The following is a 27,889-nucleotide window of genomic DNA, read 5'->3' as shown; positions in this document are numbered from 1 at the left end:
CTATATATGATGCCCAAACCCAGAGAAATCATAGCTACAAATCACAGTGGATCTTTTGCAAGGTAAAGCAATTTCAGCATAAGCTAAAAAAAAAAGTCATCATGTAGCTAATGTAAAATTATATTAGGAATGTTAAAATTATGCAATAATTGTATACAAATTGAGACCAATCTATGTAAAAGTAATATGGAATACTCCTTTTTGCTTGGTGATAGTTTATTTGTATAACATCTATGCTTTTGACAGTCTAGAGTTGAGGGCCTTCCAGATGTGTTTAAGTAATATTGCATTCACTGATGCATGGTATATATTTTCTTCTAAACTACAGTCAAAAGTTTTTGTCACAGATCCTTTCATAAAAAAAAAAAAAACCCAACGAAACAACTGATCTCCTTCTATGACAGGGTGACCTGCTTATTGGATGAGGTAGAGGCTGTGAATGTTGTCTACCTTGACTTTAGCAAGGCCTTTGACACCATTTCCCACAGCATTCTCCTGGCAAAACTGGCTGCTCGTGGCTTGGATGGGCACACGCTTCGCTGGGTAAAAAACTGTCTGGATGGCCGGACCCAGAGAGTTGTGGTGAACGGAGTTAAATCCAGTTGGCGGCCGGTCACAAGTGGTGTCCCCCAGGGCTCGGTGTTGGGGCCACTCCTGTTTAACATATTTATTGATGATCTAGACAAGGGGATCGAGGGCACCCTCAGTCAGTTTGCAGATGACACCCAGTTGGGTGGGAGTGTTGATCTGCTCGAGGGTAGGGAGGCTCTGCAGAGACACCTGGACAGGCTGGAGCCATGGGCTGAGGCCAACTGGAGGAGTTTCAATGAGGCCAAATGCCGGGGGCTGCCCTTGGGCCACAACAACCCCCAGCAGCGCTACAGGCTTGGGGACGAGTGGCTGGAGAGCTGCCAGTCAGAGAGGGACCTGAGGGGGTTGATTGACAGCCGGCTGAACAGGAGCCAGCAGTGTGCCCAGCTGGCCAATAAGGCCAATGGCATCCTGGCTTGTGTCAGCAATAGCGTGGCCAGCAGGGACAGGGAAGGGATCTGACCCCTGTACTCGGCACTGGTGAGGCCGCCCCTCGATTCCTGTGTTCAGTTTTGGGCCCCTCACTACAAAAAGGACATTGAATGACTCGAGCGTGTCCAGAGAAGGGCAACGGAGCTGGTGCAGGGTCTGGAGCACAGGTCGTACGGGGAGCGGCTGAGGGAACTGGGGGTGTTTAGTCTGGAGAAGAGGAGGCTGAGGGGAGACCTCATCACCCTCTACAGCTGCCTGAAAGGAGGGTGCAGAGAGCTGGGGATGAGCCTCTTTAACCAAGGAACAAGTTACAGGACAATAGGTAATGGCCTCAAGTTGCAGCAGGGAAGGTTTAGACTGGATATTAGGAAGCATTTCTTTCCAGAAGGGGTTGTTAGGGGTTGGAATGGGCTGCCCAGGGAGGTGGTGGAGTCCCCATCCCTGGAGGGGTTTAAGAGTCAGGTCAACATAGCGCTGAGGGATATGGTATAGTTGGGAACTGTCAGTGTCAAGTTAATGGTTGGACTACGTGATCTTCAAGGTCTTTTCCATCCTAGATGATAAAGTTATTCTAAGTCACATTTCTGTTGTTGGACACCTCACTGTCTTGTATCAGAAGTATTTGGGCTTTTGGTCTGAGCCTTACTGTCCTTGAATGTTTTGATAATCTATCTGCATTTCAATAAAGACACAGTTTACTGGTAACTTAATCCTTCTGCCCAGTTCATGAGGTTTATCACTTTTTTCCCCCTCCTGCTTTCCCATTTACTGAATTTAGTAGAGGGTACTTCAATTTTATTTTCCACCAAGGAAGTGGCAGCACAGAGAAAATCTTATTTTATGTGAATCCTCCCCCTCAACTTGAGGAGGAAGAAAACCATCTACATGACAGCAGGTGCACACCAGCACTTGGTGCTCAGAGACTACACAGTTAACTTAAAAGCACAATTATTTTACTTTACATCTTTGAAGTTTTTGATGCTGTATTTCTATCTTTTAAGGGCAGAAGTTTAAGTAAAATGCCTACCAATTTTGAAATGAGGGGATTTCCCAGCTGTCTTTGCATACAGGAATTAGTTTATGACATAACTTTGTATGTTGCTACTGGTCTGATTTGTTAGGTACTAGAATTCCTCTCCCCTAAAACGTTAAGATTAGCAACACTTTTTAATAAAAACATATATCAGATAAGCAGACAGAAATATATGCTGAATAAAGGTAAAAGTAGAAGATTATTTGCTTTAAAAAGTGAATTGAATTATTTAATAAAGTAGAGGTAGTTTGTCTTGTAAAATATTAGCATGATTCACTGGATTTTTGTACTCTATAAAGCTTAATAAAATATTTAAAGTGCTGTTTACGTGAAGGTCTAGCAAGTGCTTGTTAGATGATCAATTTTGAATGGAAGATACACTATTGCAGAAGCTGTATGATCCCTATGAGGTGAAACATAGTGTAGTTGCCAGGAAGTCAGTGCCTGGTCAAGTAGTGCAAACAGTTTAGGCTTTAGAAATTAGCTATTCAAGTTCCATGGTTTGAAAAGACAAGATAGATGGATATATAGATAATGAAAATTATTTGTGGATAGATTATATTTCCAGAACATAAGAATTTCAGCATTATCTGAAAGCAGCCTAGATTTCTTGTCAGATACTGTATCCTTCCGAGTGTCTCATAGGAACACTGTTTTGGCATGGCTCAGTGAGGCAGACAAGATGTGCAAGTTTGATAGTGTTACACTTTAAATACTTATCACTCAGAGTTAATGTAGCCGGAGAGTCTCTGACAACTTTGATAATAACTCCATTCATTAGGAATAGAGAGATCCAAACAAATTCTCTTAACCCAGAGGAAGATGCCAGGCTGGGTTTTCTGTCATTATTTTCCCTCAGAATTCTCTAGCCAGTCGGTGCAACTACAATGGTATTGTATTCATAGGGTTGGAAGCAAAGGAGGGGTATCTTAAAGGGAGGAGTCGGTCTGTGTGCTGCCTAGGACTATACACTGCTGAATTCACACTGCTGAATTTCCACAGCATTCTCCTGGAGAATCTGCCTGCTCATGGCCTGGATGAGTGTACTCTTCACTGGATGAAAATATGGCTGGATGGCCAGGCCCAAAGAGTTGTGGTCAATGGAGTTAAATCCAGTTGGTGGGCAGTCACAAGTGCTGTTCACAGAGCTCAATACTGGGGTCAGTTCCATTTAATATATTTTTTCAGTGATCTGGACAAGGGGATCAAGTGCACCCTCAGTAAGTTTGAAGGTGTCACCACATTGGGTGGGAGTGTTGATTTGCTTGAGTGTAGGAAGGCTCTGCAGAGGGATCTGGACAGACTGGATCAATGGGCCAAAGCCATTTGTATGAGATGCAACAAGGACAAGTGCCAGGTCCTGCACTTGGGTCAGAACAACTCCATGGAATGTTACAGGCTTGGGGAAGAGTGGCTGGAAAGCTGCCTGGCAGAAAAAGACCTGAGGGTGTTGGTTGACAGCTGGCTGAACAGGAGCCAGCAATGTGCCCAGGTGGCCAAGAAGGCCAGTGGCATCCTGGTTTGTATCAGAAATAGCATGGCCAGCAGGACTAGGGAAGTGATCTTAGTCCTGTACTCAGCACTGGTGGGGCTACAGCTTGAATACTGTGTTCAGTTTTGGGCCCCTCACTGCAAGAAAGACATAGAGGTGCTGGAGTGTGTCCAAAGAGCAACGAGGCTGGTGAAGGGTTTAGAGCACAAGTCTTATGAGGAGCATCTGAGGGAACTGGAGCTGTGTAGTCTGGAGAAAAGGAGGCTGAGAAGAGACCTTACTGCTCTTTACAGCCACCTGAAGGGAGGTTGTAGCGAGGTAGGTGTTGGTCTCTTTTCCCAAGTAGCAACTGATAGGACAAGAGGTAATGGCCTCAAGTTGTGCCAGGAGAGGTTTAGATTGGCTATTAGGAAAAATTTCTTCACCAAAAGGGTTATCGAGCATTGGAACAGGCTGCCTAGGGAAGTGGTGGAGTCACCATACCTGGAGGTGTTTAAAAGACATGTAGACATGGTGCTTAGGGACATGGTTTAGTGGTAGACTTTGCAGTGTTGGGTTAGTGGCTGAACTTGATGATCTTTTCCAACCTAAATAATTTTATGATTCACATATAGAAGTTACAGTTTTCTTTGATGCCCAAGGTGGACTCAGAGCCCTGACAGCTCACACCACCACAGATAGGAAACCATCTCTCAAGTTTATCTATGGTATTACTCTCAAAGCCTTTGAGGAATTATGGATTACAGTCTCTAGTAGGCTGTGCTGTACCAAACCCAACATCTCAGCTCTCGCTTTCTGGGGGGGGGCAGGGAAGCAAAAGAACAGAGGCTGTTTTGATGCACTATTTGGTTAAAGCTTAGAGTATATGGAGTTCCATTCAAGTGCTCATATAATGCCAGTTTCCATTTTAAGTCTGTTGAGGTGAACAGGAGCTGAGCAGGAGGATGTGAAAATTGCAGGTTGGTCAGGCAGCTGCTTGTTTTTAACATGAAAGCTGATGTTTAGGAGGAGTATTATTATATCTACTGTATGGCTTTCCTTAGGTCTCCCAAAACAGTACACATTGCACACAGAGGGAAACAGCCACCTTTGTGTTTGGCATTTTCTTGAGATCTATGTAGACACTGTTTGTGAGATATATCTGGACATAGCATTTACCATATGTAGCCAGAAATGAAAGAGCAGTAAAGGTCAAGTGGATAAGACACTTCGTCAGGACTTAATGAATCTACATGCTTCTGCACGTCTGTAAAAATAAAGTAATGGTGTTTAAAGGTGTAAAACATTTTTTACATAGGGCTAGTTATTATTATTTTGGTGTTCACTACATAGAAAATGTCACCACTTTTAATGTAGTACCTTCTTAGGATTTAAAGCAACGGGGCTTTGTCTTTTGAAATCGTTGGGAATCCTCTGAGCTCAGAAGCAAAGAAAAATTGGGATGTGCATTGGCAGATCTAGTGCATATCCTTCTGTTGTTGCTGCCAGCAAGTTTAATATTGTTCTAAATGAAGTAACCTATGAGGCATATTTCATGGGATTAAGTTTGTAATGCAGATATTTTCAAGGAGAGGGCTTATGCCAAGATGTTCTAGTTCATCTGTTAACCTCCCATAGCAAAACCACCTGCAAATAACAAACCTTGTTTATCAACTGCTGGTATTTTTCTCAGGCTGCAGTGGGGCAAATTAATTTCTAGTGTCTCTACAGCATGTTTCCGATGAAACTGCTATACCTGTATGGGTTGGTCCATTACTGTGCAAGCATCCAAGCACAGGTCCTGGAGGATGAAAGTCCCATCATCTGAGAAGCAGTCCACAGTGCCACATGGTGTAACTAGAGGGCTTTCCCCTCCACAGCTAGCTCATGTGGTACTAGAGCCTCTGACCCATGATGTATAGATGGCATGCATTAGGCAAACACAGGGTAGTCATGCACTTGGCTTCAGTAGGACCTGGGTATCAGCAGTTCAGGTGTGTCTCTTACCTATTAAAAAATGCAAACACCTCTCTAGTTCTGTTTAGCTGTTCATACACTTGGTAAGTTCAAAATTCTCCACGGTGTACTTTCTTACCGTTTTTAGCTATAATGTATTCACTTTGCCAAGTCCAATTAGGTAAGGCTAAGCCTTACACTACAGAGTTGCCAACAAAACAAATTGGTGGAAAAACCCCTGGTGCAAAGATCTTGGTTTGACTGAGGTTTTGTTGTTTGTAGAGTTATATACATGTGTCAGGAGAAAAACTCCAGGTAGTTTATGCCGTGTTTAGAGGCTCTTCCAAAATATACTTGCATGAACTAAAATTAAAGGATTCTACTGTCAACAGGCTCAGGGAGTAGTATTTCTTTTGGAAATTTCAACTGAAAAAAAAAAAAAAGTTGTTTACTGCTAACTCACAGAATATGTCTTAACTTCGGCTTTGCTTTGCATTTCTGTTGCTGGCTGTGGTTCTCTTTCAGCACTTACTAAATATATTTCTTTAGAGTACTTCCCAAGCTGTTACTGGCTGCTGTATCCATAATCAGATCTTGTTATGGTAAGGTTATGTGCAAGGAGATGTCAGTTAGTGAATTGAATATTTAGGACACACAAAAAAATCTTTTAACTGACTAATTTTGGCAAAGTTGCTACAAGCATGTATCTGAGAGATTGCTGTTTTCTTTGTAGTCAACCCAGGAAGGCTGTGATAAGTGGCCTATAGTCACATTGCTCATTATTGACTTTTTAATGGAGTTCACTGTAGTCTGTAGTGGAAGCCAACAAAAATAAACAGCACCAGAAAGCCTGTCCCTACTTGTTGGATAAACTCTGAGACGCCTCCTCCCTACCACACTGTATCTTGGATAGTTCTGTTCCAGTGTATTAGTAATGTTTGGGGGAGTTCCGTCTTTTCTTAAAGAGGAAGTGTATTTTTTATGTGCAAGTGTCATGACAAATATTGCTTCTATGACCCTTTGTAGATTGGACGTTGTTAGCTAATTGAAAAATAGGGAACATTAAACAAAAGACATATGACTGCCTGTGCTCCAGCTTTATTTACTTTTATACTTTACTATACCCTCTTTCTTCCACAGGCATTTCCTATTCAAAACAGGAACAGGGACCACACCGCTGTTCAGTACCGCAACGCCAGGGTACACAATGGCATCCGGCTCTGTTTATTCCCCTCCTACTCGGCCACTACCTAGGAACACTCTATCCAGAAGTGCTTTTAAATTCAAGAAGTCTTCGAAGTACTGTAGCTGGAAATGTACTGCACTCTGTGCTGTAGGGGTCTCAGTGCTGCTGGCAATACTGCTGTCCTACTTTATAGGTGAGTCCCATTCTTTATAATTATCACCATGACCAAGGATGTCTTATGGATTGTATAGGGGCTGTGATACACTAACCTTTAACTAGCAAAGTTCTTGGTGACAGTAAAAACCACAACAATGATTTAATTATAAAGTCCCAATTGATTAGAAGAAATAGAAAATGTGAATATTTTGCAAGCATTCTGCAGCATGATAGTGGGTGGATTAACTTCAAAGAAGTATTTGAACTGCAATTAAGCTATGTGGTGTCTAGTTCTTGTAAAAGTAAGTGTAATACATAGGCTGTAAAAATTCTCTAATGTGCATATAGCTTGCAGCATATCCATGGAACTCTTTTCCTCTAATTTTGTGTGAAGTATAATACAGCATCTAGGAATACTGTCACTTATTTCATCATTGTATGCACATGTTGGTGTATAGAGCTAGAGCAGACATCTAATACAGACTTCTGATTGCAAGATAGGGAAAATAATTGTCCAAAAGGACAACATGCAGAGCAGATGGAGACTTCTTCCTCTCTTGTGGGTTGTTTATTTTTAATTATTCTCTCTTTTCTCTTTTTGTTTGTTAAATTCGATTTCCCGGTCTTTATCTTAGAGGATTTCCTTTATTTCTTCATCTCTTTAATGATTTAATTTCATAAATGTTGGCTATAAATATTACATAATTTGAGTTTTAGGCAGTTAATGGGGGCAGCGCTTGTCTATGTGAAATATGGCATTGGCTTTAATAAGGGAACAGAACAGGCTCTTCTTGTACTTGTAACTTTTCCAGTGGATTTGTCCAAATTACAGATTTTTTTTCACCTCTGAGTCCATAAATGGCCTTCAAAGACTTCTACCTGATTTTTTAATTAGAAGTTTAAATCACCACAGTTATGGCAATATAAGTGTGAGGGTCTGGTTTTTGATATTGTTTGCACTCAAATTCAGTCTTTAGAAAAAGGAGAGTCAATCTTGCCTTCCTCTTCTTAAAATCAGTGTGAATTAATAATATACCCTAGAAGGCCTTATGATCCTTATATCTTCATTGCCTTTGTTAAAACAGGTTTGCTACATTTCAGTCCAAGGCACAGCATAAACTCTGTAAAGCCTTTGAAGTTGTTCTTACTGGGCTGAAGCTCCTGTGAACAATGCAAAAAAATGGGGTTGCTGAGTAGCTGGAGAAATTCCTCTCTGCCAAAGAGACAAAACAGAGCCCCCCTGAACACTCTTGGCACCTCGGCTGCCAGCCCCAAAGAGCAAGAGGCATGTATGCAAATATAGGGCTTGGCACTGCTGTCCAGCCCCTTTTGATCATTGGATTTGTGGTTGCTTCATGTGAATGTTCACAGGAGTATGAAAGTGTGGTGTGTAGTAAAGCTCTGACACGACATCTTTTTTTAAAGTTGGATTGAAATAATCCCATTTATAAAACAAATTAATTGCACTCAGTCTCCATAATATTGCCTCATAAGTCATCAGAAGCAAACATCTGCTACTAAATAAATACAAAAGAAGGAATCCAGTATGAATTATCACTGTCAAGAACTGGAAAAAACAGCCATGCAGATACTAAAATATTGAAGACCTGATTCTGAGCTGAGCTCTACACTTTGCTAGCCCTGAAGAGCCAGATTACTTATGAATCTGAGGGGCACAGGAAGATAGCTGTACCGGATTATTTCTCCCAAAGGCACATTAAGAAATACAAGCATGTCTAATGCACCTCTATTCCTGTATTCGGGAAAAAGAGACAAGCTTTCCAGTGAGTGAGAGCTTTCAGCTACACACATCATTTATTCACATACCCTGTAAAAAAAAAAAAAAATTAAAAAAAAAAATATATATATATAGCTGTACAACATTTCATGGGCACTCGCCAGCTCACATCCTTGCTGAAATAAACAATGCACAGGGGCCTTCCTCTGCCCATAGTCAATAGGGAGCTCTTTGCCTACTGGTGATATTACACATATTTCAGCTAACTCAGCAATCTAAATGTAAAATCCAGCACTCAGGGACACTCTCTAGAGAACTTCAGGTCCATAAAACCTTGAATGGATTACACTCATTCATATATGTGGTTTTTCTATCTCTACAGATGTAATATCAGAAATACTCTCCATTTAATAGGCCATCCAAGTATAAATCAGTGGAAATCATTAATCTAAAATGGAAACAGTCCTTCATCTTGGTTAACCTTTTCATAACAGGTGTGAAAGGGAAATGGCTGACTAGGAAATTGGTCATAACATAAAAAGATGGGAAGGACTGTGGTATTGTGTGACCTCTAGCATCCTGTGACATGCCTCTAACACAGTGGTCTGGCTTGTCTGCTGAGGCTTACAGCAGTTGAGGTGGCCTGTCACATTTGTAAAGCCTGTTTGAGACATGCTTTGAGCTTCACAGAAAGACATTGCCACAAGCGTGAAAATGCTACAGCCCTTGCTGCAAAATATGCCAGTACACGTTGATAAGGAACGTAGTGTGGCTGATGTCCTCTGTGTGACTGTGGCAGCTGCAAACTGAAGAACTAATAGGACCACTCACCCGGCGAACGGTGATGTAAACAGGCCTTTCTCAGAAAGGCAGAGAGATGAATGTGGCATGCCCAGACTTATTTTAGTTGCAGTGGATACAGGGTAGAGAAAGTGACTTCAGATCCTGCTGCCTCTGCTCAGGCAACATAAGGCAGAAGAGACAGTTTGCTAGACTTCATGTCTGCCTTTGCAGAACTGCTCAGTCAATTACTGCTCCATCAATTAGCCCAGCCAGAGGAAGGAGCTACATCGAGAGTCTGGTCTGTCTTGCACTTCTTCCATCACTCTGACATGAAAGACTCCTACATTTACGAAGTCTACAAAGAGGAGGTGAGAGCAGAGGGTGTCAGCATGGGTAGGCACCAGAGCAAACACTGCATTGTAGGGCCACTGAATGCAGCCCTGGGGGTCACAAGGAATTGAAAATGTTATTTCAGTAAAGTCTCACTTCCAGCCTCCCCAAATAGTCTGGCTTTTCTAGACCTTGTTGTGTCTCTCCACTATTTTACAATGTACAAAAACGTTTAAGTTTACCATTTCTGTGAATGAGACCTCCTAATTTTTAGAAAAAATAGAAGTGAGTTGTGGGAAATGTTGGTCCTTTGTTAGATGCTTCATCTACTGTTAAATCACTGAGAAACAAGGAGTTAAGCAACAGAAACATGCAAATGCTGAACCAAAACAGAGAGCAGCAAGATGTAGAGGAGTGGAATTTAAAAATAGCTCCAGTTTAGAGTAGAGGATTCAAAGAAAAGTTCCCTGAAATAATGGGTTAAAAATATGGGGAATAAAGAATATAAACTGCCTCATTTTGGGATAAAGATTATACTGGAATTTCTTCAAGCTGCTCATTTGCTTAACTGCTATCCATAATCAGGTTTGCAACCAAGGAAGAAAATGACCAATTTTTTTCCGACATGAACATTTTAGAATCTTTTTCCCTGTTTGGAAGACTAGGAAGAGCAGTATTAAATTTAAGCTGTGAAAGAGTAAGAAATATGAAGTTGCCTTAGTTTGACCTCTTTCTGTATACACATTAATAGTTTTACCCAAACTCTCTGTGTGAGAGCCAGAAATAGAGTCCAGCTTTACAATGTGCAAGACAAAACAGAACTCTGTCCTTTGTCTCCCCATGGCTTACTGCCTCACTCAGCATCCATCATTTGCAGTGAACAAATGAAGGGAAAGTTTTGTAGAGCAACTCCTAGGTCAAACATGGGCATCAAATCAAAGTTTCATATGTAGCCTCCATCCTTCATTTTTTTACCTTTTGGGATATTCTCTTTGTGGTTTTTTTCTAACAGAAAAATTCACTGTGCAATTATAGAGAACTACATCAGTCAGGAGGAGTTGTTTCAAATATGTTGTTGAACAGCACAGACTGACCACCTGTATTAACAGACTGATTGGTACTGTACTCATTAATTCTTCTTTAGTGTGGATTCAACAGCTGGATGAAATTAATAAGAATTTGGGGACATCAGCACCCCTCTTTCTTCCTCAGGAATTGCTCTGGCAGTTGATTCTTCATTGCCAATGGCCCTATCTTGGCATTGTCAAAGTCAATAAAATAAGTTAGTGCCATTTTCACTGTGCACGCAACTGGAGAGGTGAACAGTGATCTCAGTGCTGGAGTGACGCAATACCAGATCCAGTCAACTAAGCTTGAAGAGCTGTATGCTGAAAGATTGCATGCATCTGTCATGAATGTTGTCTTATGTCTGCTAAATAGGTTCTATGAACACAGAACAATCTTTGAGTACACAGTGACACCTGACCTATTCAGTCAAGCCTCTGCTGTCCTGACTTCTTCACAACAATCTTTCATATTTCCAAGTCTGTTGAGAATTTTACCTTCTGTGTACCTTGGGATTGGTCATTTTATTAGCCTTAGCTCTGCAGCCGATGGTCAGGACAAGAATATACACCAGCCAGCTATTCTTTGTGATAAAGCAAATATTTAAATATCAGTGATAACAGAAGGACATCTCTTCTGTAGGGGAAAAAAAAAAGAGGAATTTTATTTAATTTAAAAGGCCACAGGACTACTTTTATCACTACTGCTTACTGTGAACAGTTAAGCAAATCCATTTTGGACAGAAAAGAAAGCTAATATTTAGACTTAACCACTGAAACATTGTCTGGGAATTCATATCTTTTAGTTTATATTTCATTCTGTGAGAAACAGTAGAAAAACTGCTGTTCTGTTGTGACACAGAGATGACCATACAGTCATAACACAAATTGCAAATGAAATGTGAATGGAAAAGAGATACCAGATTTGAAAGCTGTGTTTGATAATTACAGATAATTCATATTTTCCACATTTGTATAAAAATAGATACATTGTGCTTATTCTGTGGTTATTACATTGTGCATTCATGCTTTTTGTCCATCTGAAAATGTTACTATTTTATCATCATCTCAAGATACTTAAAGTAAGCTGAAAATTTACATGCCAATATATTTCTAATAATGAACAACTACCTTCAGAGTTATCTCAAAAATTTACTGACAATAATAACAGAGAAATTTCAGATAAGAGGTTTTAAGGTAGAAAGAGAAGAAGGAGGTTGCCAGGAAAAATGGCAAATGGGTTTCATCATTAGAGGAGGCTGGCACAGAAGGATGCAGGGTGTGAAAATTATGTTTTAGAGTCAAATAAATATCCTGCAGGTGAGTTTCGTGTAATCCTTAAAAATTAGAAAATTGTCTGTTTCTGCTGTCTGAGGTTAACTTTCCATGTCTCCAGTGCTGTTTCCAAGCTTGTTGTCTGTGGTTCTCCTATATTATTCAGGATTTAGTGTGGCAGCTGCTGGCATTCATTCGCATCTCTTCCCAGACTGCAGAGGACCAAATGCCTTTCTTGTCGGACTCAGTAGCAGAAGTCATAGTAGGGCAGAACCACCCTCCACAAAACTAATGGACTTAAAGCTCTGACAATTATAGAACTGAATTTTTGTAACTAAAGCAATGACTGAATATACCTGTACTCAAACTAAATCAAGTTTACTTTATCAATAAAGAACAATATAATATTTCTTTTTGATTGCAATGCCAAGTTAACATTATTCTGCTCTTTGTAAAGCTCAATTACTGCCAAGAATGAGAAAAACAACTTAATTAAAAATGCCATTTAAATGGAATTTTTATTATAATACCCAGCATAGGTATTGTAATTAGCAGGCATGAGGGAGAATATAGTTTAGTTGCCATTAATCACCTTTCACTATGTGTTTATAGAAACTGGTTTTCTCTTTGACCTACATTTAATTTTGAGTATTGTAATGCTGTTGTCACTGAGAGTTTCATCAAGAACTTCTGTGCACATTCTCTCCCCATTTCTGCCTACTTCCCTAGGTTGTGCTGGGACTTTAGCTATGACTGGAGCTTCACTGAGGTGTGTGAGTTGGAAATACAGTCCCTGTCTGCAGATATATGCAGATTTTTACAGTTTGCCAGGTTTATGCTCTCACCCCATTTCTCTTTCCATCAAATTGGAAGCATTGAAGTAAACTAGTAGATTTATATTTCTGATTCCTAAAAAAACCCAAACCAACCCAAAACAAAACAAAACCCCAAATATTTTGTATTTTCTCTTGGTCTGCTGTCATCATTTGAAGAAAATCCTCATATCACAGTGTATTCAAACAACCATCTGAAAATCTACATCAGGGAAACTTCTCTTCTATGAATCTTTCTGAGAAAGCATATCAGCTCTCTAAGCACAGCTTTTTACTGTTGTCTGATTGCACCAAGTACTTAGGAGAACCACATCAATGTCTCGTGTTCTTGCTCAGTGTGTGCCTGTGTCTAAAGCTGTGCAGGCAGCCACCATCTGCAGCACTACGGAAAGTACATTGCTCCTTGCAAAGCTGTAGGCAACTTCTCATTTTAACAATACATATGGGGCTTTTAGGGAAAGCTGGGGGAAGGCAACAGCAGTGTTTCCTGTCATCCTTTCTTATCCCAAAGTAAAGGTTTCTGGTATCAGTTCAGTCTTGGTGAGAGTTGGAAGTGTCTGCCTGTCAAAAGTAAGAAACTGTGGATTAGGTACATGGTGATGTCTTGCTTCTGTCCAGAATGGACATTTCCAGACCTTGATAAATTCCAAATATCATGGGCAGCCAGAAGCTGTTTGCCTCTGATGGCAACACCCGAGCTCTGCTCTGTGCCTGTCAGAATCCGTTTGCCTGTTGTTTTAGACATCGGTGACACATCAGTGACACATGTTGCTCTTCTCTGACAGAAGAGCAGGTAAGTGGTCTAACTACAAGGCAGAACCAAAGGGTGTGTAGTCTCTTCAGTTGGACCTGGTGAATGCAATACAGCACAATCATTTAGCAGGTAGAAGCCGCCACCAGAAATTTCTCAAGGATTTTAACATCCTGAATGGACCTTAAGAAAGTCCTAAAATTTTGAAGTACCAGTGTCCTAGTTCCATTTCATTACTTAATAATCTTTAAAAACAGAACTCTAAAAGATGGATAATTAACATTTATAGGCCATGCCTTACTAACATAGGTTCAGGCAACTCCTTTCAGTCATTTCTGCATGTGCTTTGTAAATCATAGTGTTCAGATACACATGTGACTGCCCACAGTGTTTTTATGCTTTAACATTAAGCTTAGTATTACAGCTAGTAATTCCATGGCTTTCTACATTGCAGAGGTTTTCAGCTATGTCTAACATGAGATCAATTCATTTTCCCTGGTATCCATAGCTATGATTTCCAGGTATCTGTATGAGTTTCATACAATGTTTACAGCATTGCTGATGAGCTCATTGTGCCTCTTTAGTGTGGAAATATTTTGTAAACAATAATGTAATTTCTTGTTTATCTTTCTTTCAAAACTGTGAGACAGAGAGAAAATGACTAGTCAGAAAGTGAAGTTAAACTTCACCACCGTATTGGGCTGAAAGTGTTTTTAACATCTTTCATTGAAATAGTACAAAATCTAAACATGTTGAACATCTATGTCTTGAAGCATGAACATTAAATGTACTTTCTTGTCTCCTGCAAGAATACCATTATGGATAATGCTTTTAGTTGATGTTTTTTAAGTAAAGATCTTGTTACTGTGTTTCAGACTAAGTGCAAAGCATAATATAATATTTACTATTTCAGGAGTGCACAGTATTAATATTTGATTGGTGTTGTGGATGTCACATGCTATTATTGTTAGTGGCAGAGAGAGTAAAACATTCATTGAGAAAGATAATCCTCACACAGAAGGATTTAGGAACATGTAATTGGCAGTCAGGAGGTTAAAAGAGACTTGACAAGATTTCAAGGGATTAAAAAAGTTAATCTGTCAAGGAGCATACCCACCTGTGCTCTGAAAAAGGTTTGTATTCTAATTAAGATTTATCACAAGGTTTTTGGCAATAGTCCTGTCACCCTTCCACTTTTGCTCAGTGGAGCAAATTGAAACCCAGTAATCCTGGTAATGTAACAGGTGTAGTAATAAACTGCAAGATGACATGATGTCATTGTCCATAGCTCCCACACTGTGTGATTCTGCCATCATACTGTGATGCAATATGATGAGTTTTCAAAATCTGTATGGTGTTTCCAGGAATACTGAAATCTCTTGCAAGCAGGTTACGTAGAGATGTGGGCTGTTCTACTCTACTCCTGTAATCTTTTGGCAGACCCCCAAGTAGTAGCAATTTTTCAGTCTGATAAGAAATTAAGTTAAATTACACCAACTACTTTTTTTTTTTTTTTTTTTTTTTAATCCAGAGATGCAGTTCCTATTTTATCAATGCAGGTAAACATATAGTATGTTTTAGTAGTATGTAAGCATATGTAATACCTCAAATGTACGCTTATGTTTAAGAGATTTTTGCAAAGCAGAGGAGAAATTACTCAGGTATTTACTCAAGTTGTTGCAGACATACGATTACAGTCTCCTTTTCTGGTCATTTCCATTTATTTCTAACTTGTGTGTGTGTGTGAAGAAAGAATCCAGCCCTTAGAGATGTGCTATCTGCTGTGATATGTGAATTATAATACATGTACTAAAACTGGTAGATTTGTGCATAAATTGCATCTTTCCTGTAAAAGGGAGTCTTTTCGTGAATCTTTTCTATGAAGAGAACTGCTTTGTCTCTTCTTGAATGCCTTAAAAAATTCATGCTGTTAAAAATGTCTGATTTAGATGAGATATTGGTAAACCTCTCCATATACAAGCACTTTAGAATGAAAAGGTCAAGTACATGTGTCCAGACTTGCTTTGAGCAATATCATTTGATGTTACATTTGTGATTGAGATTGTAAGAACACATGGGTTTTATACAGGTGTAATTACCCCACTGCAGTGATTAATTATGGATGAAGGTTAGGTGTCCTCTGAAGTACACAGGAATCTTTAAGTATGAGATACTTTATTTTCACATTGATGCCATTTCAGACAATTTCATTCACAAAAACAGTTAAAAAATGCTGCCTCTTAGGAATAGCCACCTGTGACAGCATTTGTAGTGTTATAATCCAGGAAAAACAAATATGCTACAACTGTTTAGATGTGGATGTTTGCATTTGAAGTGCTCAATTTTCCTCAATAATAAAACCAATCAAACAAAAGGAGAGTGCTTTTGCCAACATTTGCTGAGGAGGATGACACAAAAGCATCTCTCAATAACTCTATAAAAGGAGTAATATAGGAGGGGGTTAGATATTATAAATGAGTATCAGCCATTTGGAAAATTAGCTAGCTCCAGAAACCTTTAAGTAAAGAAACATGTATCTTTCCTCTGTTTTTTATTGAAATATACTTCTAAATTAGTCTTACTATGGTACAAGACAAGTATTTTTATTTCAATAATACACCTTGAAAACTCTCAAACAGCAACCATCTGCTTAAAATTAATACCCTTTGCTGACCACTGGTTTACATGAGTTTCACAGGGTGTAGCACAATAACTGGGTACAGAAAATTTATCTTCACTTGTGAAAGCTCCAAAATCATCTGTTGTTTCATCTTCTCTTTCATCTTTGAAATGCCAAGTTTCACACCAGTTTTTATTGAGACATTTCTGCTGGACAGTGGGTCCTCATTTGACTTGCTCCAAATGTTTTCACACTGCCAAGGAATAGTTTATGTTTTCAACTGATTTGCCAGGTTTTTGGTCCCCAGAAGCTTCTTTTCTTCTCTCTCCTGTTAGTTATCTCAAGTAGAGGTAATGATATTGGGGCATTGACATGTTTGAAAACCCTTCTTGTTATTTCAATTCATCTGGAGCCAAAAGAAAAGGATTATTTTGAAACATGTCCTTATTACTGATCCAGTATCTTTTCAGACAGCAAAAGGAGTAGTTGGTTTTCTCCATCAGTTTTATAAGTGACTGCTGCTTTAGTGCTGACTGCCTATTCTTAGTATCACCTGTAGGATTTTACAGTTCAGTGTTGTGGCTGATTTTATTTAAAGGGGAAAAAAATCAATATGAAACTGTAATCCTAACTTGTTTTTCCCAAGGCTTACATAACTCTTAAAAAGCACAAAGTGGCTTACAGACTGACTTGTGAGAACAAATCACTGGCTTTACAAACAATTAGCAGTAAGGTTGTCTTTATGTCATAGATTCCTTTTATAAATTGTATATGATAAATTAGTAGTAGTAGTATTTCTCATGTACCTACAGTATATCTTTGTTCACAGGAATAGTTTCATAAAAGCCACGTCTCACTTTAGCAAGGCCTCTGGAGGAACATGGTGTGTTATTCCAATGCACATAAAACACATTAATGACTATATAAGAAAGGATGCTCCATCTAGCAGCTAGTCCTTCCTGAGTGTCTCTGGCCCAGACACACAGCTGCTTAGGCAGTTGTGATTCCTGGTGATGTAGTGAGAAACTGTGTCCCTGTGAGAAACTGAGCTAAAACAGAGGGTGATGGAGAGGTTTCAGTAGGGGGATGACTGCAGTCACCGAGCTGACTTAAACCTTGTTTTTTTGAACCAAGGATTTGCGCGAGATTGTTTACTTATGCAGATAGCTAATGGCTTACAAGTTTATATTGGAGGTGTTGAGGTAAGTTAGAGTTGTGTAAAAAGGCCTCTTTGGTGATAAACTCAGCACATCCATTCTATTTTTAAATATGGATTTAAGTGGTAATTCTGTGGTTTTACAACTTGATCTGCATGTAGTGATTGGTTTATACATCTACATAATTGCACAGTTCAGGTAGGTGAGTGGTAATTATCACGGATAGATATAAATCATCATGAAGAAGTTTTGTAAAGAGGCTATAGGTTATTTTGGTTTGGCCTCAATCACATAGCTTTGATCTACGAGTGGACCACTGTAATCGTAGTATCATGAAGCTTAACAAACAGCAAAGGATTAGAAAACCTATATATTGACTTCCACGTTCAATCAGCTTCCATGTGATCTCAGCAGGAAATTCAAAACAAAAGCTAATTTATGGAAAAATATGTAGTTCTAATCACAGTTTAGCTCCATGGGGTTCCAAATAACACACTACAATCTCTACATGCAGATGCTTTCATCTTACATTCCAGATTTGGTAACATTCCAAAAGTTCTTATCAAACTTTATTATCATCGTTTATTAAAGCATACTACATTTCTCCTTATTGCACGTTTACTGTAATAGTCTGTCATTCTTAATATGGAATAAAAAAATCTTGGATCTTTTTTAACCTGTCATGAGATAGAAATATGCAACAAATATATACTATTCTCTGTATATTCCCTATATACTATAAAATCCCAGCTCACTGTGTCCTTTGCACATCATATTAATTGGCCCCTGATTCTTGTTCCTTTGGTTCTTAAATCTTTTCCTCAGACTGCACTTCTCTATGCCATCAACATGCAAATAGGTTATGCATGATCATATAGTACCATTTCATTATTATGATATTCCCTCAAGAGATTTGTGAGGTTTTGTTGGGTTTGGGAGGTTTTTTTGGTAATAAATAAGTCTTTTGAACTATATAAATGGTTGGGTCCATTCGTTGATGCTGTTGCCTAAGACAAATGTTTCCAATGACTTTTGAGACATTACATTAGCATTGCTTTTCTTAACACTTTGAGGGCTGCAATCTAAAGGATATTGCCCTGAGCAAGACTTCTGTTGCAGTTGTGGAAAAAACCTAAAATAGATAAGCACAAACCTGAGCCTCAGCTGTTTTCCAGAAAGCAAGTGTAAGGGAGGAAAAAGAAGGAGTTAAAGACTGAGAAGGAAGAGAGTAAAGAAATGCCTGAAGGAATATAGAGAAGTAATTATCCCACAGTCTTAACCCAGTCTTGAAAAGCATAAATCAGGGGAAATATTTTTCCTCCCCCACAATGCTTGACAACAAAATCATTGATTATGACTTTATTAGATAGAAACCCAAAATTTATGGAATGTTTTTCATACCTTTGTATGAACCAGAAGAGACAAAACAAGCCTCATCTCAAAGGCGTCAGCAATCTAATATGCACTTCCCCATCATTTCTGTACCTGTGATGATTTTTCACCGTCTTGTTAACTGTGAACAACATTATCTGAAAAAAAAAAACAACCACCAACTATGTTCAGGAGAAGGCCCAGGATAATACTAAAGACTATTTAGGTAATACTGAAGAATATTACATAATGGGGAATATTCAGAGATCATAAGAATAAATAGACAAATCTGAAACAAGACATAAGAGATACATCTTATTTAAGAGGCTACTGAATAATGATCTTTGTTTCTGTTTTAAGAAATCTGGGTTCTCCCTTACGCTTTGAATGTGCCTCACATAGTGCTGTTGACAGAATTAGACCATTGTTACATAAAAGTCCCTGGCTTGACAACTAAAATGAAACATCAAGCCATAAAAGTTTTCAGAGGAATAAGCATTCCATTTTTCGGTAAAGGTAGCAAAAATAGTTACACCGAGACTACCACACATCTTCCTTAACAGTTCAAATGCAGCAATACTTTGAAATGGTGTATAATTGTCTTTGATTAGTGGTCAAAGAAAGTAAGTTTATCCACAGTAGATAGCTGATATATCTTTGTTGCTATTTTTTTTTTTCTCAGAAATTTTTTGTGATGTGCTTTGCTAATTCTTTGTTAAAAGGTTCCAAGAAAAAATGAATAGAGTATAAAGGTTGGATTTTTTTTTTTACCAGAGAAACAGTAAAATCAATGGACCCATTCAACAGTTCAGGATTAAAGGGAACTTTTTTAGTTACTGTATTGATCTTAATAGGTATCACTAAGTTTTTCACATAATGCTATATTGAAATGGCTTACATTCAGAATACAGGTTCAGAAACGTTTATATTGTGCTTCTGGTGACTAACCTTCTGAGGATGCTCAAAAGCATGTACTTTAAGTTATTTTAAATTTAGAAATAACAGCCTTTTTGTTGATTTGAGGAAAAAAAAGTAATAAATAAAGACTTTATCTTTGTAACTTTTAATTCACTTTATTTAAAATTTTAATTAACTTTTTAATTCGCTGTTTGATCTGCAGCAACATTCAAGGCATCCTATTATCTTAGAAAAAAAGCAAATGAATGCAAATCACTGACAGTTGATTTGCACATCTTCTGGTCCACTCCAGGTCCTTCAGAATAAAATGGGTTTAGATTCTAATTATACTGCAAGAAAAATATATGGGAGATAATTTTAAAAACCACTTCAGTGTTCAAATATTTCATTTGAAAATGTATTGCCAACAGGAAGATGAACTAGAAGATAATCCTTCAACAAGATTGAGCAATAATTGCAATTTGCTTAGTTTAAATTATAATCTTTTTGCATTGCTTTAAATATAAATGATACTCACTTTTCCTTATGTGCAAGTGTGCATATATATTATTCTATTAATTCTAGGGAAGCAATTTTGTAAATCATGGTTTGAAAGCACCAGCACCTAGAAATAAAAAGCTGTAGCAGTCCTGGAAGATCAGTTCAGTATCTTAGTAAGAAGCTCGTCTTCAAGCATAGTTTCATGAATAACAAGATTTGATTACCATACCTTGACACATGGGAGAAGGGAAGGAGGGTCGCCAACATCATTCAGTTTCTCCTGCCAACTTTCCCCACACTGTCGAGTTCTTTATATTTATAGAACATACGCTATAGGCCTTATCTCTAGAGGTCTTGGGGAGATGCTTGTTACTCAGAGATAGCTGGTGTTTTTTTCTGCTGCTAGTGTTAACTTTTCATCTGTCATTATTCTAAGAGCTGGAGGAACATGGGAAGTCTGTTTCCCAGTTCAGGCAACTCTGTTGCTGCTTCTTTCTACTTAGAAGAATCCTCCTATATGTGAATTCTCGTTTCCCTGAAATGCACTGTATCACTTTTAGAATTCTTTCACTGCAAAAAGCAGGTTTACCAAATTCAGGATGGAAGCTGTTGAACTACTGGCATTTCTGACCAGTACATCAGAGACTTCAGACTCAAACTTTGGTTACCTCTCCAGTTACTGTAGGGCTACTTCTGCGAATAAAGTCTGTGCTTATATGCGTATGGGTTTGCTTGTTCATCCTTATCACCTGCATCTTTAATGCTTTCACTTGCACAGCTTGTAGGGGATTTGCTATGCCCTTTGTTTTTCATATGAGCCTATTTATCATTTACAGTACTTTAAAAAAAGATGTGGTTGTTCCTGGTGAGTTATGATAGACATCCTTAAATTTTGACCAGAACAATAAATAAGTTGCTCTGTTTTTTACTGCATATTGCTACTCTTTCCTACAAAGAAAAAAATACTCTTGCTTTCTGATAACAGTCATAAAGCTCAGCATTGTATGTATATTCACCTGTGTCCAAACTTTGTTTTCTGTTCAGAACTACATCTTGGATACTGGAGGATGCTAACACCTGTCTAATTTCTTTACCAACTAGCTGTCCCTTTTCTTTTACCATTCAAGTCTATGAGGAGGCAAAAAAAAAACAAACCTCAGACAAGCCCAGGTTTTGCTAAATGGAGAAGCAGCTATATAAATTGGTTTCCTGTTACAGTTCTTTTTTGTGCCTCTCATAACTTTGGCAGAAGAGAGCTTTGAGCTAGTGAGCAAGGCAGCGAAGGGGAAGCACTCCCCAGTTGAATGCAGCAGGTAGTTGTCAGCTCTCTCAGTTCTAGTTTTGCTACGTAGTTACATAAATTATCCATCTCTGTTACCACCTACTAATAAAGGGACTGATTTCTTTTTGGCTTTCTGCAGAAAGTCTTGAAGAGGGTTTTGAAGTGGTAATACAGTGTGTTTGTTCAAGAACAAGTTCCTTGTAAAGAGAATGTATAAAGCACAGCAATACTCGCTTGAGAAAGGAGTGTGCGAGACAAATGGGCTGGCAACTTCAAAAGAATGAAAGGACCTGATAGCAGCAACTTCTTCCTGAAGTAGATTACTGTAAAATGTTTTACACAGTATAAACTAGTCATAATATTTTTTCGGGTGTTTGCTGTGAAATGTATTCTTAGTTGCTATTTTAATTATTCAGTGGAAATGAAGGCCTTGTAGACTGATTACAAACCAAAATAACTAGACCTCACTTACAGAGTGAAAGGTAAGATCAACCAAGCTTGAAAAAGCAGTTTAAGGTCGTTCAGAAACCCTTTGGTGAACTGTGTGTTGACAGGTGGTAAAATTACTTGATAGACTGTAACAATTGATAGCTTTTTTGTGTTAACATCAATGTTACTGTAGGTATAAATGCACTCCTTTATCAGAGCTCCAAATCTTTTGAATATCCCAGTCCATTTGACATGTTCTGCTTTGCAGAAGAAATATAAAGGGGGATGAGTTAAAAGCACAACTGTTAGTTTGGTTACTGTTTATATGTTTGAGATTTGTTCTGGAGAATTCAGCCATATCCACCAGAACCACCCAGACACTGGTGCTGTGTTCATGCCAAGAGCAGCATGGATCCTAAAGGAATTCCTCCTCTCTGATACCTGTCCTTCCCATTCTATTAGAGGCAATTAAGTCCTCACCATTTAAACTATCACCACACTCTAAAGGCTGGCCATAATGCTGGTAATTTGGCTAGCAGCAGTACAAATACCACCATAAACAACTCAGTCCTAGCATAAAGTGCTATTGTAACTCCAGCAAGCGAAGAAGATCTGTTGGTAGCTAAAGATTATTTTGCAAAATAGAGGTGTGGACTTAAGCATCAGAATAGGCAGAGAATATAATAATCTGTTTCTCTTATTAAAAAAGTCATCATGTTCCTGATAGGAGCAATCATCACAATCTTGATACAAGCAAAAGGAGACTTATGTTAGGGTTTGTGGGCATGTTTCAAATTGTGACAACCCATCTTTTCTCCCATCCCCTTAGAGTTCATCATGCTTGCAGCTGTGGGTTATTTGGATTCAGTTGTTGAGGTCCATGACCACAACCATCACAAGCTGTGTGCCTTCTGGTTAGAGGCATCTGGCATTCTCAGACAAGTCCTTGCTGCCTTCAAACATATCCCAGTATTGAAAGTTGTTCCAGTGTTAGTACCCTCTTAGATTTGGCAGACTCAGAACTAGTTACTCTAGGAAGGGTCTCTTGTCTTCTTTGTCATTGTCTAAATAAGTGACAAATTGAATGGGAATAAACCAGACCTGACAGGCGATATCTAATCCAAAAATCAAGAAAGTGCTTTACATTAGATTTGGGACTAAAATAGCAGCTGAGAGTAGACAAGCATATTTTGCTTTATATGTTTTTGCTTTAATTTTTCTTCATATGTCAAATTCTTTATAGAAGGAAGTAAACCTACCGTTTCTCTGAACATAATAGAAACAGAGAAAAGGATTGAGCTCTTACATCCAAAGGTGGATGAAAGTCTTCACCCCTTCCTAGACCTGAGGAAATCAAACAAACATACACCACTGCAGCCTGCCTGCATCATCCCCCTCCAGAAATTCAAAACTAGTTCATAACATTTGACTTGAAGGTGTCGGACCCCCAGCTGAGGCATGCTCCCAGTGTACAGTTATCAGTACCAGGTGCTGCTTATCATACTTATGGGGGCATCAGGAATTTTTAACAGGTGCCTCACTGTCCTTATAACACTGATAAGGAGTTAAGGTTTGCTTTTATAAAGACGGCTGGCTGTGAAGAGACCAATCTCAATTGACAAAATAACACCTGAATTTGTCTTATGCAGTCAATTTACCCATGTTCTTAAAGTTCCCCATTTCTAAAGAAATTATGCCTTGTATTTTGATCCTGTATCAACAAGCCTAATTCTTTCATGTTCTCATACGTTTGTAGTGAAAGGAGAATTCTCTAAATTCCACAGTGCTGTCTCAGAGTGATTACATAGTTGAATTATTTAGTGTATTAGTACACACTGTAAGTTTTGGGTTGTCACTGGAGTTGTCAAGCAGCATTTTTGTCTGCTTCAAAAATCTGATATTCACAATCCATTAAACAGCTGCGTGTATCCCTCTGTTCCTTTTTATTAGACATTGTTTACTGAACTTGGTGCTAGTTCATTGTCAAAGTTGAGAGAGCAATAGTATTTTTGAGGGATACAACTACTACTCACCATCTTTGACAGTGAGATACAGTGGGGCTCACATCAGTACAAACACAAAGAAAAGGTAATTGTCACTTACCTTGTAGTAACTACAGTTCTTTGAAAGTAATCAATATAGATCTCACAGTCCTTGCCTTTCAAGACTTCAGATTCCAGCTGTTTTGAATTATGAGGGAATGGCTAGAAGGTCATGTTGGAGCTTCCCCTTCTGATCTCCCAGTGGAGCATGGAAGAGTCACAGGGCAGGTACACAGCACCAGCATACAGAGCTGTTAATGATGTTCTAAGCTCATGTGTTTGGAAGGGATGCACTTCTAGAGTTACAAAATGAATGTTGCTTTCTTTTTTTCTCCTGAAGAGTATTAAAAGTAATAAGAAGCCAGCAAAGTTAGGAAAGGTGATTTAGACCTCCAGACCAAAGACAAGAAAGGTACTGCATTTGAATCATGAAATATTTAGCTATTTGTAGTCTTTCATTGCTGCCAGTGATGTGAACTAATATAACAGGTATTAGAGTTTGACCCTAGGGATTTTGATGAAATATATTAAAACAGATACAATCATCAGATAATTAATACATAAATAATAATTTCAGCTGAGGTAGGGCCAAAATAATAATGGCTAATTCTAGTGATGTGCCAAAAATGGTGGTGGTTGGATTTATGGTTTAACAGGAGATGAGAGGGGGAAAAAAAGAAAGAAGGTTTTAGGGTCAAGGAACATTCTACATTATCAGGCTTTGACAGGCAATTTAAGGTCTGAGAAAGAAGAGTAATAGTAGTGTCGGAGACTTGGAACAAAGAGATATGTCATCTATAGTGAGGATTTCAGTCTTTGAAGGATTCAGTAATAGGTCTTTGGTTGTATTCTGGTTTTTTGTTTTGTTGAGGGTAAGGGGGAGGGTTTGAGGCAAAGACCTGGCAGAGAGGGTCTTAATCCTGTAGGTTTTGATGTCTGCCTGACTAAACTTCCACTGGTGCCAGTTTGCCTTAAGTAAGGGTTGCCATGGTCAATACAGAGAAGGTGAAATATCAGAGATTAAACCAAAAGGGATGAAGACTTGTCATTTGGATAGACGGTATGAATTAATTAATAACATTGACTACTATAGCAGTGATCTGCTTCAGAGACAGGAGTAGCAGAATCAACAAAATACAGGAATTATGTTCTTATTAATTAAAATATATTATTACAGATTTTTTTTTTTTTTCGGTGCATTTGTATTCCCCAGTAGCCCTGAAAGACTATTCCAGCTTTGGAGATAACTGCTGTCGTGGAATGAGCAAACCCATGTTATACCAAACACAAATCAGAGTAATTACAATAGAATTAATTTTGGTGGTGTCATAGAGTCATTGGAAGAAAAGGAAATACACCATAGACAGCAAGAAATTGCATGTTGTGTGTATCACAATATAGCATTAAGGTGGTTTATTTTTTCCATATTTTTGCTCTGAAAGTTCAGATGGAGGGTTCGTTAATCCCTGGTGATACCAAGGTTCCTTAAGTAGTTCCCCCTATCACCACGGAAGGTTGACGTAGCTTAGCTAAACTTTTTAACATGGAATCACCTTTCTAACAAATGTGGCTGTGGGGAATTAGTAGTTCAGAAACCTAGCTTATGCATTATCAGAGCCCCAGTGTCTCCAGCTCTGCTAATGGTCTTGGCTTGTTCTGTAGACTAGTGTGGGGAATGGGCACATAACTGAAGGTTGCACAGGGTGTTGGTGACAGCATAAAAAAGAGTGTTCATGTCTTAGGTTAGCCCTGCAACACCCACAGCACCCTCCTTCCTCTCCTCTTCTGTGGTTTCTTTTGCCTTTCTGGCTAACCAGAACAGATCCATCTGCTGGTGAAATCATTTATTTTAGTAGGTCATTTAGGAGCTGACTTAAATGATTTATCTCTTCAGAAGGATCAAAAATGAAAAAAGAAAAAGGACATAATTACTGCATATCCTTTTGAACATTGATTTGGGACCAATAAAAGACTCAGAAATGAGGCTGGTGAGCTTTCTGTCAACTGTGTTCACCGAAAGCACTGTATCATTAAAGGACAGTGGTAGTAATTGCTTAGTGCCATTGCTAAGTTGAACTATTAGTCTGTGAATGCTTGTTCCTGTAATTTAATTTTTTAATGTATGAGTTGCTATTCCACTGTGTAGTGTGGAAAGCCATTATTTGTGCAATTTGTCATTGTGGTTAAGAGCATCAAATAACCTGTATCCTTTACCACCAGCAATGCATCTATTTGGCCTCAACTGGCAGTTGCAGCAAACTGAAAATGATACATTTGAGAATGGAAAAGTGAATTCTGATACTGTGCCAACACATCCTGTAACAGTACCTGCTGCAGAAAATGGTAAGTGAAACAGGCACCAATTTCTGTCCTTTTGGAGCATTTCCTTTTTTTGTGTCTTTCTTACGTTGCCAGAGTTTATCACTTTTCCTCCAAAACTCTGTGTATTTAATGGAAATACAGAGCATTTCTAAGTAATAGTAATTTTAAATGGATATGTAGATTAAACAGGAGTTGTATTTCAATTGAAAAGAGCACACCGTTCCTCCTACCTAGCATGGGAAGGGAGTGATGGATCCTGGGTGATAATGTTGATCTTACTAGGAAAGCTGGCTGTCAACCAAAATTCCTCTTGGAAATTTCCATGTAATATTTGATGTGGATAGGAAAGCTTTCATCACATCCAGAGAAGCAGAACCTCCGCTTACTCTAAAATCTGTGATAATGTAATGATTGTTGTAGCATCCTCAGGGGTAGCAGGATGGTGCTGAGGCTGGCTCAGACCATCCTGCCTGAGGGGCTGGTGTGGCCAAGGTCTTGTGTTACAGAAATAGCCACAACAAAGTCAGGGAGCCCAGGGTGACAGGATACACTATTTAATAAGGGGGACCTGATACCAAGATTCAATCTTTGCGAGTCCCAACGAGCTTTGAATATTTTCAGACAAAAGCGTTGCCAGTGACAGGGAGGACATAATCTCTTTTTCTGAAGACTTGGCACCACAAAAGACACTTCAGGGAGGTTTTGCATGTTTTCAAAACTTCTCTCTTAGCTGTGTTTAGAAGGCAACTCATGATCAAGGAGCTTCCTATGGCATGATGACCTCGCCATGGAATGGTTTGTGGGTGTCTCTACAGATGATGATGGGTTTTTTTAAATTTCTCTCTGAAATTTAATAGGTCACATATAATATGTTCGTTTGCCTTCTCAAAGTGTCTAGCATGTCATACTGAGGCTGAATCATCCAACCAATATATAAAGTAAGAAAAAACAAACAAACAAAACTTTATTAATTTTTGTTGTAGAAGCTTTTAAAATACAAACCACATAAAGAGATTATTTTTTATCGACCTTTTTCCATGTTGGCCTTTAAGATTCTCAAAACATTTAAGAGCCTGTGCACTTTTGGCTAACAGAGGCTTTAAAATCAATAGGTTTTGAATGGAAAACTTGATTTAAATGGTTGATGAATGCGGCGTTTGCTTCATTACACAAAAATCCATTTTCCCTTTCACGAGGTAGAGCTGACCTCCTTACCACCGAGGAGGAGGAAGCCTCTGCCAGCAATTGACATCTTGAAAATTTTTCAAGTTATCACAGCTCCAAGTTATAGAAAAGATACAGCTCAGTTCATTCTTTTTGTCATCTTTGTAAACATATGAAAATTCTCCAGTAGGACTTTTTCTTTTTTCATTTCCTTTACCCTACTGCCTTTTTCTTGAACTTAGATATTCATTATCTCTTTCTGTGTTCTTACTTGTTTTGAAGCTACTGTATGTTTAATGAATATTGATGCTGCAGTGACAGCTCATCATCCCACTGTCTTCTGCTGTCAGTAGCCAATATATATTTTTTTTGTATGAAGTATATACATGTTTTTGTAAATATTTTATAAATTGTTCTTTTTCACTTGATCATGTTTAATTTTTTTACAAACTAAAATCTGTTATACATTGCCTCAAAAATAAAAGGAAATAACAAGTATATAAAA

At 38.5% G+C, this 27,889-nt stretch overlaps 1 protein-coding gene across 1 annotated transcript in view; it reads left to right on the top strand.

Annotated features, from left to right (window-relative positions):
- The window catches only part of TENM3 (teneurin transmembrane protein 3), an 829,296-nt gene that overhangs the window by 705,732 nt on the left and 95,675 nt on the right, over nucleotides 1-27,889 (top strand). The window contains 2 exon segments of the mRNA XM_026846573.1: nucleotides 6,624-6,862; nucleotides 26,119-26,241. Coding sequence (XP_026702374.1) covers nucleotides 6,624-6,862; nucleotides 26,119-26,241 — 362 coding nt within the window.

Source organism: Athene cunicularia, assembly GCF_003259725.1.
Source record: "Athene cunicularia isolate RWA chromosome 4 unlocalized genomic scaffold, athCun1 chr4_part1, whole genome shotgun sequence".
Classification (NCBI taxonomy): domain Eukaryota; kingdom Metazoa; phylum Chordata; class Aves; order Strigiformes; family Strigidae; genus Athene; species Athene cunicularia.
This window is presented reverse-complemented; position numbering and strand designations above follow the sequence as displayed.